Genomic DNA, 20667 nt, shown 5'->3' with positions numbered 1-20667 from the left:
TATATATTGTTAGATAAACTGTTCCCAGCTGTCACATTGTATTGGATTTTGACCTTTAAATTTGTGTACAAAATATTTTCTGCTTTTTCTTTCTTTTACATATATCTTTTGGTTTTCAATTCTAGTGTTTATATTTATTTACCATGCATAGATGTATTTTGTCACCTGTCTGGATTTTTTTTAAATGATAGTCAAACCCGGGATTACCATTATCCGCTTCCGGAATCGGATCCGATATTGCAATTTTATCGCGGCAGCCATTTTATTTGCAATGTTGTTTTTGACAGATGGAGTGAGATACGATTTTACTCGGATTTACACATTATTTGTCGGCGATTTTCTGTATAAATCTAGCAGTTGAACAAATTGAGCATCGCTGTCATGGATAGTAATGATGAAAATAAGTTTGAGATCGTTTATCAGAAAACTTTGGTAAAAATGTTTGGAAAGTTAATTTTTTATTTTCTTTCAAGGTCCGTCGGGCATGTCGGGCGTAGCTAGTAACCAAGTAGAAACTCCGACTGCAAAAGTGGAAGGTCGCAGACCTCAGACCACCGCTAATTTGAACCCCTGCGTCCAAATTGAAAAGATACAAAATTTCGTCTTCCAATTCAAAATTGACGTCAACAGCGTGATCAGTCGAACTTATTTTAATAGACTATTGACGTAGTTGACTACGTATTGATGACAAACAATATTCCTACGACTTTTGCAATTTGGGAAATCTAAACTACTGGTCTTTAGAGATTTTCGGCGATTAAATATTTCATACATTTGTTCTTGGACATCTTAGCCAAAAGCTCAGGGGATGATAACATACATAAGGATTCCTAATGTGCTCTACTTCCTATGTGCAACTTCAAAACTTTTGGGAAAATCGACGATCATTTAAGGTTTTTCTGGTCATATTTTTTGTAATCCAGAATAAAAAGTATGAAAAAAATGTCCAATAAGTTATAAATAACATAATACCCAGCTAGATAATAACAGTGGCACGTATTTCAGCATTTATTGGGTAGAACAAAAATCCAGGGTGCTCGCATAAGGCAGCTTAACTGCCTAAAAATGTGTCAAAAAGCCATATCTATATTTTTACAGCCTGTTATCAAAAGAGAAAAAAAGGAAATGATGCCCACTTGTTGCATTTAACATTATAAAGGGACATAACTAGAGAACTAGAGAAGTGACGCCATCCACATAACGAACTTGGTCTGTGTGATATAGAAATAAGCATTTTGTTCATTGTTCAAGTTTCATAACATTTTGTTGAGACAAACTAAAGTTGGAGAACAGAAACTTTTTTTTGGATGTTCTTAGGTACGGATATATGGCCGAACGGACAAGGGTAACACTTAATGTTCCTCCCCAGCTACACAGCAGGGGTAGAAATATTGTGATCAATAAAAGCTAGTATTATACATGTAATACTTTTCGTAATTTAAAGGGAATTGATACAAAGAATATTTAGTACCTTCTCCAGTTTCTATTGATGTGTAATTAAATACTTAACCATCAAGTGTAATCATGACTCTTATTCATTTTTTTTAATTATTTTTGCCTCTATCTGGTTCCTTACTGGAACTGTGCTGAACATTTTACCTTAGTTATGATATGAACATATCCACTGTACTGAACATTTTACCTTAGTTATGATATGAACATATCCACTGTACTGAACATTTTACCTTAGTTATGATATGAACATATCCACTGTACTGAACATCTTACCTTAGTTATGATATGAACATATCCACTGTACTGAACATTTTACCTTAGTTATGATATGAACATATCCACTGTACTGAACATTTTACCTTAGTTATGATATGAACATATCCACTGTACTGAACATTTTACCTTAGTTTTGATATGAACATATCCACTGTACTGAACATCTTACCTTAGTTATGATATGAACATATCCACTGTACTGAACATTTTACCTTAGTTATGATATGAACATATCCACTGTACTGAACATTTTACCTTAGTTATGATATGAACATATCCATTGACAGCTGGTATATCTTGATCTAAAAATCCAGATAATATTTTTGTGTCTTCATATGCTCCAACAAAAGATTCCTATAGTATAATATAAATTGTGTAAAAGTTTAATATCACCACAGAATACTACTTTTGGTTTTCTATAAAATAACATTTCTATTACTTTTTGACAAAATGACAAAAATGCATATTTTCACAACCATGATAATTCCTTTTTCTTTATTAGAGAACTTTATAAAATAAATCTACCATCCAAAAATATAATGTCATTGTATGTATATTTTATGTTCTTCTGCTCCCTTTTGTTTCTTACATTGTTAAAGTTAAATGTATTAAAAAGAAGTCTCTAATATATTGTTACTTTTTGCTAATTTTTGACTTACATTATTAAAGTTGAATACACTAAGTGAGAATCCATCATATAACGTCTCCATTCTTATATGTGTTTTCTGATATGATAACAACATATTTATACTGTACAACCCAGGCAAAGTGTGGAATCTACAAAAGTCAGGATATCAAGTACATTATACTTCCTATTTAAAATTAAAATATCATCACAGTCCTACTTTTATAAAGCAAGTTTCATCTTAAAAGCAAGGAAAGGAAAGTTAAGATTCCATCGGGAAAGATTTTTTTGGATCACATATTTTCAGGCAATAGGACAAAAAGAATTTCAGGATGTATGACTTATTAATTATAAATGCATTATGTATATCAAGTTATTCATGGATACATGTGTAATGTATTGTCTTACTTAAGAGTTTTCTGTACTGTACCTTTTTTGCGGTAGAGATCAATACTCAAAGAATTACAATAATAATTGAATAGTAATCTTATATGTTGCATCTTAGATTGACCTCCAAAAAAATGTAACTTGTAATTTAATAAAAAAAAACAAAAACAAGAATGTGTCCATTGTACGCTGATTCTCCACTCGCATTATCATTTTCCATGTTCAGTGGAATGTGAAATTGGGGTCAAAACTCATATTAAGCATTAAAATTAGAAAGATCATATCATAGGGAACATGTATACTAAGTTTCAAGTTGATAAGACTTAAACTTCATCAAAAACTACCTTGACCATAAACTTTAACCTGAAGCGGGACAGATGGATGAACAAACAAACCAACAAATGTACAAAACAGAAAACATAGTGCCCCTCCACTATTGAAGGTGGGGCATAAAAAAATAATCAGTTAGTGGTTTTTAGCTAAAAATTAGAACTCATTACTCTTGGTCAAATAACAACAGAGTTTAATTGTTATATCATTCTGTTTTTATGTTTTACTGAAAAATATCAGACATCAAGAAGTATTCACAGAACAAACCCAGAAGCGTCAATGAACCAACCAAAAAGCATTCACTGAACCAACCCATAAATGTTAACTGAACCAACCCAAAAGCGTTTACTGAACCAACCCAAAAATGTTTACTGAACCAATCCAGAAGTGTTCACTGAACCAACCCATAAATGTTAACTGAACCAACCTGGAAGTGTTCACTGAACCAACTTAAAAGTGTTTATTGAATCAATCCAGACGTATACACTGAACCAATCCAGAAGTGTTCACTGAACCAACCTAGAAGTGTTCACTGAATCAATCCAGACGTATACACTGAACCAATCCAGAAGTGTTCACTGAACCAACCTAGAAGTGTTCACTGAATCATTCCAGACATGTTCACTGAATCAATCAAGACGTATACACTGAACAAATCCAGAAGTGTTCACTGAACCAACCCTGAAGTATTAATTGAACCAACCTAGAAGCGTTCACCGAAACAACCCAGAAATTTTCACTGAACCAACCCAGAACCATTTACTGAACTAACACAGAAGTGTTCACTGAATCAATCCAGACGTATACACTGAACCAATCCAGAAGTGTTCACTGAATCAATCCAGACGTATACACTGAACCAATCCAGAAGTGTCCACTGAACCAACCCTGAAGTGTTCACTGAATCAATCCATAAGTGTTCAAGGAACCATTCAAGAATAATTATACTAACAAATTAAAAACACATATACAGAAAAATTCTTGCCCAAATTCATAACTTAGCTTGCCCGTAGTAAAAGGCTTTTCAATGACAAGATTATGTTACTAATTTCTAATACTGACCTTATAAAATTTAAGATATTATCAGGTTTATCCCAATAACTGGATTCCATTCTTGAAATAACAAAATCCATAGCATTATCATTCGGAGCAAAAAATGTATAATTGTCTGTTGTTGACAATAGGAGGTCTTCATTCCCAAGTTTCTGTAAAAAATATTGTACAATATAGATTCATAAAAAAGAAAATGCTCAAGACAAAGATGATCTATAGAGTGTATATCCCAACTATTTTAAAGGGTTATAAAATGACAGATAACAATGCTGACCAAATAAAACTAGACCAGTGAATGAAGTCACAAAAGGATACAGATTTCATCAAATGAAATTAGTAAACTGATTATTTCCCCTTATACATGCTGGATCATGATTATATTAATTTATGCATGACCTTATGCAGTGTTCTAAAAATGTGTAAAGTTTCATCAGTATCCAGGCATACCATTTGCAATACAATAAAAATAGCCATAAATATTTTCGTGCATTTTTTGGAAATACATTAGAAATTACCTGAAGAAATCCTAAAAGCTTTGAAAGTCTGGTGTCCTCCTCAATCACTTTGTATATTGTAGGAATACATACATATCCATTCCCTACATAACCTAGCATACAGGTACATGTATGGTTACCTAAACCAACAGTGGTACAGTCTGCCTGTATAAAATAAAAAAAATATTATTTCTTATAACAATAGTGGCATAGTAGGCTTGAATAAAATACAACTAAGGTTTCCTGAACAAACAATGGTATATTCTGACTTAATATATCATGCAATAATAGTTACATTACCCAACAGTGGAATACAGACTGTCTGTATAATGTACATATATAAAAGATTATCATAACCAATAGTGGTAGAGTGATTTTTATAATAAGGAATTATGATATGAGGATATTGTTTGGAACATATTTAATTGCATTCTATACAAATGTACATTCACCTTTTGGAAGGCACTTTATCTAATTGTTTATAAGTAATAAAACAGATTCATGATGAAATTTTATGAATATATGATACATGTACATGTTCTTGCAAACTATCTGAAATAACTTTTTCTCTGTTCTTTAACATGAATTCAAATATGCAAGTGCTAAAAATTAGATTTTTCAAAAAGCCCTAATTTCAAAGTGGAAGTATGATTTTCTCAATAACTAATTCAATGTTAAATTGATTTATAACTTCCTATAAATAAATCAAGATATTTGCTACTGAACAATGACCAAAAACAGTCAAATATGTGCATTTCTTAGATCACTCCTTTTGTATCTTTTATAGCTTATAAATGCTTTAATTCATTCTTTTTCATTTTTATTAGTAGTTTTTACATGAAATTTTTGTTCCCAGTCACACTTATTTCCATTATCAATTTTATTAGTTTCAAGAAGAGGTGATACATAATGTCATTATAAAATACTAACCTTTCTGTGACAGTTGCCTTTGTTTACAGTACAGGGATCATTGGGAACACAATAAGTACCATTCCCATGAAAATCTTTTATACATTCACATAGACTCTGTGTAAATAAACAAATTTCATCATTTAAAATTATTTGCCAGAGGATCAATGTAACTTTTACATTTTTCTATTTCATCATCACAAATAAGATGCCAGAGGGTCATTTTAACTTTTTAAATTTGTCCACCGTTTTTTTTTTTCTGAAACAGCACTTATCTATATTTCTTGGATAAATCTAAGCAAGAAATATAAAAGTTTTTGTCAAGTCAAATTTTCTTCATAAAATATATTCTGGTATTTCAAGAAGGTGTAAACAAAATTTACAGCAACTGTTTTTTGTTCTCTTTTTAATGTATTGGATAAAGTGTCATGAATCAATACATTGTATCCAATATCCAGTATACCTGGGTAATGCATGTAGTATGGGATAATTTGAAAACAATTCATAAGTATTTGTTTGACTCGGTTATACACATTATAAAATTTTAAGTTATTGCACAAATATACTTATTTTCCATAGAAGATTACTTTATGCACATACATGCTCTTGCAATATGATATTCCATTTTAGGAATTAAATAATATTATTAGTCACCTGTATTTTTCAAATGGAGGCATTATTAATTAGTCAACTTTGGTAAAAAATATACCTTTAGGCTCAAAAGAATTTATCAGGCAATTGCAATGTTACTGTCCTAATGTCAGCATTTGGAAGGCATTTATAATATTGTCCACTAAGTTCATTTTTGTAGTTAACAAGTGAAACTGCGAGCTACTGCTCACTGATGATACCCCCGCCGCAAGTGGATAATATTAATAGTGTAAAAATATGCAAGTGTTCGGTAAACAGGAAGTTGTTGAGTGATGAATCTGAAAACGCATCACACGGTATAGCTGACTTATAAAAATCCTGAAACCAAATTTCAGAAATCCTTGTATTGTAGTTCCTGAGAAAAATGTGACGAAAATTTTTAACTTGGTTATCATGTGTAAAATCATACAATTGTTCGGTAAACAGGAAGTTGTCGAGTGATGAATCTGAAAACGCATCACACGGTATAGGTGACTTATATAAATCCTGAAACCAAATTTCAGAAATCCTTGTATTGTAGTTCCTGATAAAAATGTGACGAAAATTTTTATCTTGGTTATCATGTGTAAAATCATACAAGTGTTCGGTAAACAGGAAGTTGTCGAGTGATGAATCTGAAAACGCATCACACGGTATAGCTGACTTATATAAATCCTGAAACCAAATTTCAGAAATCCTTGTATTGTAGTTCCTGAGAAAAATGTGACGAAAATTTTCAACTTGGCTATCATGTGTAAATTCATACAAGTGTTCGGTAAACAGGAAGTTGTCGAGTGATGAATCTGAAAACGCATCACACGGTATAGCTGACTTATATAAATCCTGAAACCAAATTTCAGAAATCCTTGTATTGTAGTTCCTGAGAAAAATGTGACGAAAATTTTCAACTTGGCTATCATGTGTAAATTCATACAAGTGTTTGGTAAACAGGAAGTTGTCAAGTGATGAATCTGAAAACGCATCACACGGTATGGCTGACATATATAAATGTTGATACCAAATTACAGAAAGGGTGGATGTGTAGTTCCTGAGAAAAATGTGACGAAAGTTTCATGGGACGGACTGACTGACGGACTGACTGACGGACGGACTGACGGACGGACTGACGGACGGACTGACGGACTGATGGACGGACTGATGGACGGACAGACAGAGGTAAAACAGTATACCCCCCCTTTTTTAAAGCGGGGGTATAAAAATTAAAGGATATCAGACTACATAAGACAAGTAATGACAATAGTTCACTTGCAAATTTTGGCAAAGTGAGCCAACTAAAATGTGAATTTCTTATAGTTTACCGAAGTACCTGTGTATTTGTCCAATGTGGTTTGCATCGTCCATTTACATGACAATCTCTATGTGAGTTACACTGTACACTACGATAACAAAAGTTCCCATCACCGACCCATCCAGCCTCACATTTACAGATGTTATCACCAGGTCCTGTCTTTATACACGTAGCTTGTAGATGGCATCCTCCACGGTCTGGAAGCTGACAGTTGTCTATTTCACTGCAGATCAGATCACTGTTGATATACTTTCCTTCATAACCTTGTTGACACTTGCATCTAAAAACACAATGATTTGTTTTAAAAAAAAATTACACAAGTGATGTGGGTCGATTTAATGTGTTGTAGTATAAGCTATTATACTTCTGCACCAATATGTGATTCTAATACAACAAAATGACAAACAGAAATTTAAGTATTTTGCCTTTTGTATTGGCATCTATCAAAGAATACTCAAATGAAACAGATTTACAGAATTTTATGACTTTCTATTACACAACATCAATATTTCTTTGTAATATAACATTTTATGTATTTCAACACAATTCTGTGTATTAGTAAAACTCAATCAACCTGTAAGAACTATCACAGTAGGCATTTAGATGACAAAATCCAGAAGAATATAATGTGGTCCAAAGTCTAGGGCGGCAGAACATTTGTTTCATGTCACAATTATCTCCCTTGAACAAATGGTTTTTACAGTATTTGCATGTTCCATCTCCATCTATTGTGTTCTTACATGTCCCCTTCTGACAGGTGCAGGCTAAACAAAAGAAAAGAAAAGATAGTTTACTTCACTTTTATGCATAATATTGTTGCAGAAATCTTTACAGAGCCAGCAAGGTTAAGTAAAGAAATTCATTTGAATGTCATTTCATTTGTGTGAAAACTTTGTATATGTATCAATCACCTGGATCTGTATCAAATGTCAATAATGAATTTTCACCAACCATATATAACCTATTTAATCTTCAGATGACAGAAACTAGTCAACTTCTTTACAGAATTTTATGTTTTGTTGTTGCTTTGATTCCATGAGTGCAGTAATCTAAATAGTAAACACTGCAGAAATTTATCCCCAACAACATTTATTAAACTTCAAAAAGTATTACCTTGAAGTGTCAGTAGGGAAAGCATTTTCAAATCTTTCAAATCAATAGTTACCTCTTGCCTACCTGCTTTTTATGTAATTGAAATTTCATGAGAATTTTCTGTAAGACCTTTTATACATTATTTCTGAAGATTGGTCCACACAAGTTTCAAAGGAGATGGTCAAAATGTTAAATAAGCAAACAGAAGACAAATGCATATTGATGGCAACAGCTTATACTGACCCAATTGGCCATTTGAACTAAACAATAAAAATCAGTTCCAGCATTTTTTCAACATTTTCAGATAAAAAAAGTTAAAAATGCTACCTCCCCCAAATTTCTTTTTTGAGAATTCTATTGTCCACATTTTCTCTATCACATAGTTGGGATCTTTTTTTTTTATTAAGACTCATCTCTAGTTTAAAAACAACCACTAGATATTTCAAACACATGTCATGACAAAATTACCATTTTGGCAAAGTATGATTAAATTCTATAAAATTTATTTCAGAGCCCCAAGCTAATTCAATATCTTCCCAACTCAGTCAGTACAGTTATTGCCTCATTTCAAATTGAAACATTTTCGTCCGAAATACACGTACTACATATTGCATAGATAACTCAGCAATTTTGGAGTAAATTAAAAAAAATTAAATTTGATAACTCCTACTTCAAATGAAGTTTAGAAAACCATTACAAAATAATGTGGAGCATAGTATAAAAGGTAATCCAAAATGGTGAATCAGTACATTAAACCTAGGACTACATTGAATCTAATTGTACCAGATTTAACCCTGGTTTACATTGTTTACCTACTATTCTACAATATAGGCTAATTCAAACTGTTTACGAAATGTTACAAGTGTAGCTTAGGTAACAATATTAACTTACTCTGATTACAGTACGGACCAAATTTATTAGGATCTTCACACTGGTTACATAGGGTACCAGTAAAGCCTGTATCACACATACATGTTCCATTACCATTGACTCCGTCCATACACTGTTAAAAATACAAGGTCATAAATCAAATACTTATTTTCCCAATTATCCAACACTATTTCCTCAAACAATCATAGAGAAAATCATACAAGTATTAACCAATTTCTTTTAATGTATTTCTTGTTGTTGTAATTCTATAAAGAGCTGTTTTAAAAAAAGCTTCAAGCACTGACTCCTAAATTGCATAGAAAGAACACAAGTTTTAAATGAATGTAAAGTAGCAGGAAACATGATGCACTACCTACATAACATATATTTCAATACCAAATTATTTTTAAAATATCTCTAGATTATATACAAATTAGCTAATTAGTAACAAGAAAACTCATTAGAACAAGCTTGGTTTGAGACAGTCAATCTTGCTATCAGTTGTCTGACATATCCCAATCTTGAACTTTTCCCAGTGATAGATTAAAAATATCTAAAGTAAATCAATTATCAATGTCTGTGTTAGTTTTAATCCTTACTTTTTATATGTAACTTAGCAACCATCTCCTTAACTCAATTTATTCCTTCAGTACATCTAGATAGGTCCCACTAGAATGAATTGTTAAACATGCTTTGTTGATTACCTGAGAAAATATTCTCGAACCCTTATGGGTTTCTAAACCTGTCAGTTACCTGTGCATGGATCAAGGTAGTTTGCAAAACAACTTAACTTACCTGCTTATTCCTGAGCATGAATTACTGAAGCCTGATAGAAAACATACCTGTCCTTTACCAGAGCATGGATTACAGAAGCCTCAAAAACGACTTACCTGACTTTAGCATGGATTACAAAAGCCTGCTAGACAACTTACCGCCCCCTTATTTTATGAGCATGGATTATAGAAGCCTGCAAGAAAACTTACCTCCCCTTCACCTGGTCAATAGATTATGGAGGCTTGCAAGACAACTCACCTCCCCTTTACCTGGTCATAGATTATGGAAGCTTGCAAGACAACTCACCTCCCCTTTACCTGGTCATAGATTATGGGAGCCTGCAAGACAACTCACCACCCCTTTACCTGGTCATAGATTATGGAAGCCTGCAAGACAACTAACCTCCCCTTTACCTGGTCATAGATTATGGAAGCTTGCAAGACAACTCACCTCCCCTTTACCTGGTCATAGATTATGGAAGCCTGCAAGACAACTAACCTCCTCCTTATCTGAGCATTGATTATAGAAGCCTGCAAAACAACTAACCTACCCTTTACCTGGTCATAGATTATGTAAGCCTGCAAGACAACTAACCTGCCCATTATCCGAGCATGGATTATGTAAGCTTGCAAGACAACTCACCTCCCCTTTACCTGGTCATAGATTATGGAAGCCTGCAAGACAACTAACCTCCTCCTTATCTGAGCATCGATTATGGAAGCCTGCAAGACAACTAACCTCCCCTTTACCTGGTCATAGATTATGTAAGCCTGCAAGACAACTAACCTGCCCATTATCCGAGCATGGATTATGTAAGCCTGCAAGACAACTCACCTGCCCATTATCTGAGCATGGATTTTTGAAACCACCAGGACATGGATGACAGTCAATACTGTAGAAGTTTGTACAACATTGTTTTTTCTTCAAAATACAAATTGTAAGTTAAGATCAGCTATGTTTAACAATTATGGATGTATTAGAAAATGAACAGTAGACTAAGTTGCATGATCTTTTTTATTGTTTTTATTGGGGGGCTTTGAACTAGCTGTCAGTAACTGAAAGTACACTCAGATCTGTATTTAGTATCTTTTAAGTTGTGGGGATGTATAAGTACCCTGTCACGTTCGTTCTTTGTTTTTGTTAGATAAATTTCTGCTCTGTATCGATCTGATGAGTTATAAAGCTCAATTCATCTGATTTTTATAGTTTGTTCTTGAGTTGTACTGTTACACCACCATCCAAGGTTAAGGGGACAGTTGGTGCCTTCAAACTAGTTCAACCCGCCATATTCTGAATGTGCCTGTACCCAGTCAGGAGCCGTTAATTTAGTCGTTGTTGTTTGATGCTGTAAATCATATTTGTTTTTCTTTCATTATTTCGTTCATATATCAGGTCGTTATTTTTTTTTAAAAATTGTTCTACATGTCATTTCAAGGCCTTTTATAGCTGACTATATGGTATGGGTTTTGCTCATTATTGAAGGCTGTACAGTGATCAATAGTTGTTAACTTTTATTGCATTTGGTGTATGGTGGAAAGCTGTCTCATTGGTAATTATACCACATCTTCTAATTTCTATATGTAAAATGTGAAGCAACTTTTTAAGTTTAATTTTTATAATGAATTGACAATAACTTCATAATAGAACAATTCAGTGGCTCAAGATACATTTCTTTACTAGATTTCTCTCATTTATAACCCATTTTGTACACAAAAAAATGGTTTGTTCTCAACTGAATTTAATTTGTTTTGTTGTTTTATCAATGTATTTTTTGTTTTCTCTTTTAAAATAAAACTTGAAAAAAGGTAGCTATACTTCTACCAATGTGTTCATCAAATATGTATGCTACAAGTCAGCAAACTAAATGCATTACTAAAATACATAAAAAACCTCTTTTTATCAATAACATGTACTGGTATTTGAATCTGCACTATGTACAAAGCCTTTTCAGTTGACTCCTTTTGCTGTTTGACTAATGACTTACATTTGATTTGGTTACAGATCATAAGTCGTCTGTTTTATAACTTGCTAAAAATGAGAGTGAGTTGGAGCATAGGGCACCAAATAACGAGAGCCTTAAGGGCATACGATACAGTTTTGATCCTGTATTTACAAGTTGATGAAAATTTGCATATAGGCTATTTTAAACCTGATCAAATCAAATATGTTATAAAAAATATACCTTCATGTGCTACTTTTTGAGTAAATTGAGGTTCAAATTTCGGATATTTCCTCAAAATACGGATTTGTGGACATATTTTTCCTTTCGATAGAAATACATAACTTTTTTGTTTTAAAAGATAAACACGATCTGTTTTTTGTTAAATTATTTGAAATTCGTGTGTTATATAAATATTGCATAAATTTGTACATTTTATTTTTACAAATAACTCAAATTTATCAAATGATCATGAATGTAGGAAAAAAACGTAATTTTTGGCTGTATATTTATCAAATTTAAAAAAAATTGCACTATTTACGTTTTCATGAAAATTGGTACACATAATCTTTTTACGTAATCAAACCAAATGTCATTTTAAAAAAGGGGGGTCCATGGACTCGTTTTCAAGTTAAATCAGTTTGAATGCTAAAAATTAGCCGAAAACTGCATCTTTTCCCGATAAGACACCGTTTGACGTCGCGAAAATAACAATTTACGTTAGCAACGTCATTACCTCCCCTGTAACTGTATCGTATGCCCTTAACTCATACTTGAAACATCAGTCATAACTCTTAATTTTATTTCTTTTGTATTGCTTGGTTGCTGTCTTGTTGACATTTTCATGAAATTTTATTTAATGCATTGGTTATAAGTATTATATTCAAACATGAAAAACCCATAAGTAATTTATATATTTTAATTACTTACAATATGAGTTCTGTTACAAACTTGTGCACAACCACGTAGACTCATGCGGTATATATAGTAAGTACATCCTGTTCTAACCTCATCCTGTTATAATTAACCAAAAATATATGACTATGGATTTCAGCAACAGAAGAATGTAACCGAAGCTTGAAATGTATCTAATTGATATTAAATAATAATTGAAAACGTTGTTAGAAAAAGGGAAATAAATGTTAATAATAATAATAAAAATAAATTCTTTATTTAAAGAGGGTAAATTCAGTTAGTTACAATAAACTAATATTCCCTGAGGCCCTCACATACAAATAACATTACAATCAAAAACAGGTATTTACACATACACAACAGGCTGGGTGGATTTTGCTTTTTTCCACCAGCCTACCGTGGACAGCCCACCCATGCCCACTCCAGCTATAATCTCTTTTTTTGTAAAAGTATTGATTATAATTGCTTATCTGCTTTTTTTTCAATTTATTGTACTTGCAAGTCTTTTGATTAAACAGAAGAAATTGCATGCTCACTCCTATGGGTGGTCAGAGTGCACAAGATAGAAATTTTGCCCACCAGGTGCCCACTCCCACTGTGGATGGGTGGACAATGCAAAATCCACCTGTCTGAGCTGTAGTGTAGTTAATTTACAGTCAAGTGATTCAATTTCATATTATTAACATGATAAGATATAAAGCTATTCAAGATGTACATGTGGTCAAAAGATCAAATCTAAATAAAAGAATATACAAATACATTGTAGAAAACATAATCTTATCAGCCCGGCAGGACTCTTTTAGGTACTTCTTGATACTTTGTTTAAAAGTATATGTGTTTTGGGTTTTTTGGGTTGTAGTCCATTCCATAACACTGATCCTGAATAAACAAAAGATTTCTTAAATAGCTCAGTTTTTGGCTTAAGAACTACCAGATTACCTTGAGTGACACTTCTCAAGGAGTAAGGATTATTATCTGATTTCAGTTTAAACTTTTGAACTAGGAACATTGTGCTTCCATACATTTATATAGAAGTAAATATTTGTGGTATTTGATTCTATTGTCAACTGCCATCCAACCAAGTTCTTTAAATAAGAGGGCTGAGGGAGATAAAGGATCTGCATCTAGAATTAATCTTGCTGCCCTTTTTTGGAGTTTTAAAATTTTTGTTATCCCTTTATTTTTACATTTACCCCAAATGATACAGCAGTAGTCAATTAGGGGCAGAATATACCCAATGTAATATGTTTTCCTTGCATTTATATCTAAAAATTTCTTTATCTTAGAAAGAAGGTATATTATGGATAATATATTAGCACAAATTCGGTCAATTTGATTTCTCCAGTTAAGTTTGCTATCAATTTTAACACCTAATAATTTTTCACATGAAGAATTTTGTAATACTTTTGAATATATCATCAAGTTTGGTTGAGTAGATTCTGATTTGTTCCAGTAACCAAACATTTAGTTTTATTTGCATTAATGAACATGGTATTCCTAATGGGCTCCATGTATGCACTAAGACAAATTTTTTTATTACAAATTAATTTTTTTTGGTAAATTTATAAAAAAAAAATGACATTAGTATTAAATAGTTATCAAAAGTAATAGGCTTATAATTTGATAGGCCAGAGTCCAGGGCTTCCAAAACGGTAATATATTCCGAACAATTGTATAATAGGCCAATTAAAATTAATTGATAGATTTTCATCCCCGCCCGCCCCTCTGAAATCTTCCCGCCCCGATTTTTTTTATTTTTGAAAAAATTACGATTTCCGGATTTTGTTCATTTCCGTTACCGGTAACTGTCGATAATTTCGTTTCATGTGAAACTTCCTGTTTCTAATTTCGGTTTTCGTATTTCTTAGAGAATTCTTACTGAATGATTAAGTCGATATGTTCTGCTGATATATGATGACAACATCATTTACCGAGAATAGAGATTGATTACGAGAAGGGCGTGAAATATTCGGGTTACGAGTAATAAGCTGTGTCCAAGAACGCAAATCGCAGTATGTCACAAATGACACAAATGTTTGTGAGAAAAACACCTTGGATTTCTTTTATTTATACAATGACTTTGTGTCAAGAAATTTGGACTGTGAATGAAATCCAAAAGCGTAAGAATCTTGGAACACGTTTGACTGGAATACAGAAATTGACACAAGCATGAACTTTATAGTTTGGTGACCGTTTTTTGAGTTCAGAAAATGGACATACGCATTTTTAATTTATTAATTTATAGCAAGCTCTTAGATTTAGATTTATCCATGCCTTTCGTTTTTTGTAGAAAAACAGCAAACATCCTCTGTCCCAATACCCACGATAGAGTCGTTAAACAACTTTATGTTCTACATTGTAATTATATTTGCATCTTGCATATTAAGGACCAACCCTATTATTTCAACACTGTTTGAGTTTTCATTTTATTCCGTACTTATCATTGCATACTTGCATACCAATGCCTTTGTTTCATTTTATTAGGACCAAAAAAAAAACATTGCTTAGAAAGCAAAATACATTTGAGATAGATAGTCCAACTTAAGAGAGCATTTCTCCACATTTCTGTTGTTTACTATAAAATAGGTTTCTAAAGTGGCAATTACATGTAGAACAGTGGTTGCCAATCAGATATATATATTTACGAATTTGAAAAAGTGGCATCAGCATATGGAGTATATGTGTCTCAATTGATACGTTACTCTAGAGCCAGCTAAAAGTACCTTAATTTTATTGAAAAAGGAATACTGCTTTCTCAAAAGTTGCTAAGACAGGGCTATGAATCAATCAAATTAAGGTCATTACTCAAGCAATTTTATGGTCGCCATCATGAGCTGATTGGCCATTGTGACAAAAGAGTGTCAGAAATCATATCTCAGTGATATTCTTCCTCAATCATAACAACCTTCCATCATTTCCGAACTGAACAAAGAAATAACATGATGGGTGCCATATACGGTGCAGGAAATGCTTACCCTTCCGGAGCACCTGATTTCACTCCTGGTTTTTAGTGGAGTTCGTGTTTTTTCCTACTTATTATTTGTAACTGTTGATGTAAATGTCTTTTGGTTTTATGAGTCTTTGGTTACTCCTTGGTTTTGATTGTTATTGTCTTGTACACAATACCTTATGGATGTATTTACATGATATAAGCTTATTATTACACTTGCATATATGAATAACACGTGACAAGAAGGTTTCATATGAAATAAAATTTAAAAAATAAAATCCTCCCACCCGCCCCATTTTTTTCAAAAATTTGGATGAAAATCTACTAATTAATTTTAGTTGGCCATATCAGGTAAAAAGTCTGGCTGGGCAAAGCATGAAACGGTCATTTACTTTTTAGTTTTCAAGGCTTTTTCAGTCATTTTAACAGCTAGACGTGCATTTTGTCTACATAAGACTCATCAGTGACGCTTAGATCAAAATAGTTAAAAAGCGAAACAAGTGTAAAGTTGAAGATCATTGAGGACCCAAAATTTCAAAAAGTTGTGCCAATTAGGGCTAAGGTAATTTATGCCTGGGATACCTTAGTATTTTGAACTCAGGTGAAAAAAAAACTTGTTTTTCGATAGATTGAATGGATAATTCCCTAAAAATGTGTTGCTTACACAAAATAATGAAAAAATCTTAATATGCTATAGCATAATTTTGCTTATTACAAGAAAAGTATTTATCTTATTTTATCTTACCTTGATAGGGACATCTGTAGAGCTTGGACATTTCAAATCTTCTGTAGTTATACATGGTCCACATCGTCCCTGTAATATGTAAACTGCTTATAAGCTAATATATTCAATACTAGAAAAATAAAAGTTATAAACTTCTTTCTTAAGATGAAGATATCCATATTGCATTTTAAGCTTTGCCTTTTTGATGTTTGATTTTACTAATTTTACTGAAATTTCTTAGAGAGAAAAACTAGACGCTCTCAAGAGCCTATATCACTCACCTGAAGCTACTTGGGTTTTTGAAATCATATAAAAAAAGATAAATTTGGCTACAAAGTAACAACAATTGGCCATTACCTCATTAGGAAAGGAACATTTATGCTATGTTTGGTTTCATTCAATTCAGTGGTTCTCTAGAAGAAGACTTTTGTATGCATTTCCCATAAGGTCCTATGGTAAACAATGTCACCCAACTGGCACTTAACATAGGACCCAATGGGTCTTGAATGTTGGATCGGCTACAAAGTAAGAACACTTGGTCAGCACTTCATAAGGAACATTCATACTATGTTTGGTTTCATTCCATTCAGTGGTTCTCTAAAAGAAGTAATTTGTATGCATTTCCCATAGGGTCCTATGTTAAACTAAGTCCCCTGTTGGCGGCCATATTGGATGATGGATCGGCTACAAAGTAACAACACTTGGTCATCATCTTATAAGGAACATTTATACTATGTTTGGTTTCATGCCATTCAATGGTTCTCTAAAAGAAGTATGCATTTTCTATAGGGTCCTATGTTAAACTAAGTCCCCCCCTGGCGGCTATCTTGGGTGATGGATCGGCTACAAAGTAACAACACTTGGTCAGCATCTCATAAGTAACATTCATGCTATGATTGGTTTCATTCCATTCAGAGGTTCTCTAAAAGAAGACATTTGTATGTATTTCCCATTGGGTCCTATGTTAAACTAAGTCCCCCACTGGCGGCCATCTTGGATTATTTATCGGCTACAAAGTAAGATCACTTGATCATCACCTCATAGGGAACATTCATACTATGTTTGGTTTCATTCCATTCGGTGGTTCTCTTAAAGAAGTCATTTGTATGCATTTCATGTAGGGTCCTATGTTAAACTAAGTCCCCCCCTGGTGGCCATCTTGGATGATTGATTGGCTACAAAATAACAACACATGGTCAGCACCTCATAAGGAACATTTATGCTATGTTTGGTTTCATTCCATTTAGTGGTTCTCTAGAAGAAGTTCAAAATGTAAAAAGTTAACGACGACGACGACGGACAACGACGACGGACAACGACGACGGACAACAGACGCCAAGTGTTGAGAAAAGATCACTTGGCCCTATGGGCCAGGTGAGCTAAAAAATGGTTTCAAAATTGATTAAACGGTTACCTTAATTCAAATTTGCCACCCTCAATATTCTGACATAGAGTTTTGATATAACAAAACAATTAATGCAATCATAAGTGGTGAACATTCCCCTTTAAGGGATGTACATGATGAAGGGACAAGGACAATACAACTTATGCACCCTCCCCTAAGGGAAGGGCAAAGTAAAAGTTGTTCACAATGGAATTGATTTTATTATGCAATAAAATACTACAGCTTACTTTTATTTGGATGAACCACCAGTATCAGAATAAATTATATCTAACAAGAATGTGTCCAAAGTACACGGATGCCCCACTCGCATTATCATTTTCCATGTTCAATGGACCGTGAAATTGGGTAAAAAATCTAATTTGGCCTTAAAAGTAAAAAGATCAACTAATAAGGAACATGTGTACTAAGTTTCAAGTTGATTGGACTTCAGCTTCATCAAAAACTACCTTGACCAAAAACTTTAACCTGAAGTGGGACAAACGGACGGATGGACGGATGCACAGGCGGAGGCACAGACAGATGCACAGACGAACGGAGGCACAGACCAGAAAACATAATGCCCTCTACTATTGTAGGTGGGGCATAAAAATGTGACATTATTGTTTTTACAGAAAAAACATAATACTAAATAAACAAACCACTACTATTTCTGATGTTTCTTCATCACATTGACTTGGGAGAAGTGAGTTGATATGTCCAGGTAGAAGTACAGATGTTATATGATGGTAAAGACCATTGATAGCTGGTATATCTGTTTGTGTTATACTGATATTTTTGTTTAACACTATCTGTCCCTACAATATAAATCAATTGGTTATTAGTAGAAATGTGTTTAAGTCATTTGTTTGCTGATAAATCTGTAAATGTCACACTCACCTTAGGTTACATTTAAACTATTTCAGAAGGAATTTTTTAATACTTTTTGGTCTCAGAGCTGACTGACTTCTTCACGGTCACTAAGACAACTTCTTCACGGTCACTAAGACAGCACACTTCTGCAAGATTATGAACTTTCAAATCTTTTTTGAGTTCAATAGATTTAAACCTTGACTGTGATCTTAAAATGACGAAATTGAGAGAGTACCTTATGTTCACCTCCATTATGCATCAGCTAGATTTTTTTTCAAAGAATGAAGTCCTTTGTTCTTTGATAATAAATGTAATTCACCTCCAGTGTAAATTCATTTCAATTATGTCTTCACAGGGCGCATTGCATTTGCGCCAATTTTTAAAAAATCCAATCTTTCATTTGCGCCACAAGTTTATATTTCATTGTTGCCAAAAAATAAAAACTTCTTTTGCCCCATTTTACAGGTAATGTATAAAGAAAAAGTTAAATATCCATTGTTCTATCGTGAATAAGATTTGTTTTCACAACATTTCCCCTGGATAATTGAAGGAGTTCATACTCATTTCAAATACAAAACTAATTTAGGTTTAAAATTATATAGTTTGAGGTGTCAAGAAAAGATGGACATTGTCAATTCAGAGACAAACAGAGAAAATAAGTCTGTACTTCAGGATAGCCATACATAGAGGTTATTATATGTTCTGCAAAATTGCGACAAGTTGTTTGGGTGTATGAAAAAAAACTTGAAAGCCAGAAGATAATAAAGCAATTGTTAAAACTTTTAATGAACATGCTAGTCAAAATCCAATTTTCAAATCAAACATAGAATAAATTAAATATGTATAGATTACCATGATAGTATATTAGTTTTTTCATTTAAATTTATTTTAATGAATTTAGTTGAGTTTTTTTTTGTTTTTATTAGAGCAAACACGTACAATTTCTTCAATTGTCCTATTTGTGTATCCCTTACAATGTATCAAAAATTATTTTGAACAAGTTTTTTTTTCCGGAATGGAATAAAATCATCTATCTACAAATGACTATAATTATATACCTGTAAATGGCGCAAATGAAAGGTTTTGTTTTTGACACAAATGAAATATGGTTTGTGGTGCAAATAAAATGTCAATTGGCGCAAAAACAAAGCACCAACTTCACAATAGAAAAAAATAATTGTGGATTCTGAAAACCTAACCAAGATAATTCAAAATAACTTATCACTGATGGGCCCTGATAAAAAATTTGCAAAACATCTTTAAACATTATGAAATATAAATATGTTTACCTTTTCAGTTACATTAACAGCTATTTCTACATTAGCCTGAGACCTAATTCTGTCTAAATCTATCAATTCAGCTGCTTCAATCTAAAACAAAACAATGCTAGCAGTTTGTAGTCTTTTCTTTCTTTTTATAGAATATCTATAACTTTAAAAATGAGAAGGAGTTTTTTTGCTACAATCTCATCGAAGAGCAATAGCCAAGAAACTTTGAAAGACTATAAATATTCTGTTTATTGTTATTTTATTATCCAACACTGATAACTTATGATCAGTAAGTTAAGATTGAAAGTTACCACCAAGAAACATCAATTGAAAATTTGAGAAAAAAAATAAACAATAACTATTATTACACATTATCATCTTTCATCAAATTAATTTCAAATACATTAAAATGT

At 32.6% G+C, this 20667-nt stretch overlaps 1 protein-coding gene across 1 annotated transcript in view; it reads right to left on the bottom strand.

Annotated features, from left to right (window-relative positions):
• Nucleotides 1-20667, bottom strand: part of LOC143045376 (stabilin-2-like) — a 55947-nt gene that overhangs the window by 11918 nt on the left and 23362 nt on the right. Inside the window, exons 15-27 of the mRNA XM_076217836.1 lie at nucleotides 20276-20356; nucleotides 18776-18931; nucleotides 16754-16822; nucleotides 13074-13157; nucleotides 11039-11125; nucleotides 9452-9563; nucleotides 8043-8232; nucleotides 7487-7748; nucleotides 5551-5646; nucleotides 4642-4785; nucleotides 4136-4278; nucleotides 2391-2508; nucleotides 1987-2085 (exon numbers count right to left, since the gene is read on the bottom strand). Coding sequence (XP_076073951.1) covers nucleotides 1987-2085; nucleotides 2391-2508; nucleotides 4136-4278; nucleotides 4642-4785; nucleotides 5551-5646; nucleotides 7487-7748; nucleotides 8043-8232; nucleotides 9452-9563; nucleotides 11039-11125; nucleotides 13074-13157; nucleotides 16754-16822; nucleotides 18776-18931; nucleotides 20276-20356 — 1641 coding nt within the window. The remainder of the gene's footprint in view (nucleotides 1-1986; nucleotides 2086-2390; nucleotides 2509-4135; nucleotides 4279-4641; nucleotides 4786-5550; nucleotides 5647-7486; nucleotides 7749-8042; nucleotides 8233-9451; nucleotides 9564-11038; nucleotides 11126-13073; nucleotides 13158-16753; nucleotides 16823-18775; nucleotides 18932-20275; nucleotides 20357-20667) is intronic.

This window comes from Mytilus galloprovincialis, chromosome 1, assembly GCF_965363235.1.
Source record: "Mytilus galloprovincialis chromosome 1, xbMytGall1.hap1.1, whole genome shotgun sequence".
Taxonomy (NCBI): Eukaryota; Metazoa; Mollusca; class Bivalvia; order Mytilida; family Mytilidae; genus Mytilus; species Mytilus galloprovincialis.
The sequence above is the reverse complement of the archived record's forward strand: the minus strand, read 5'-3'. Positions and strand labels throughout refer to the sequence as shown.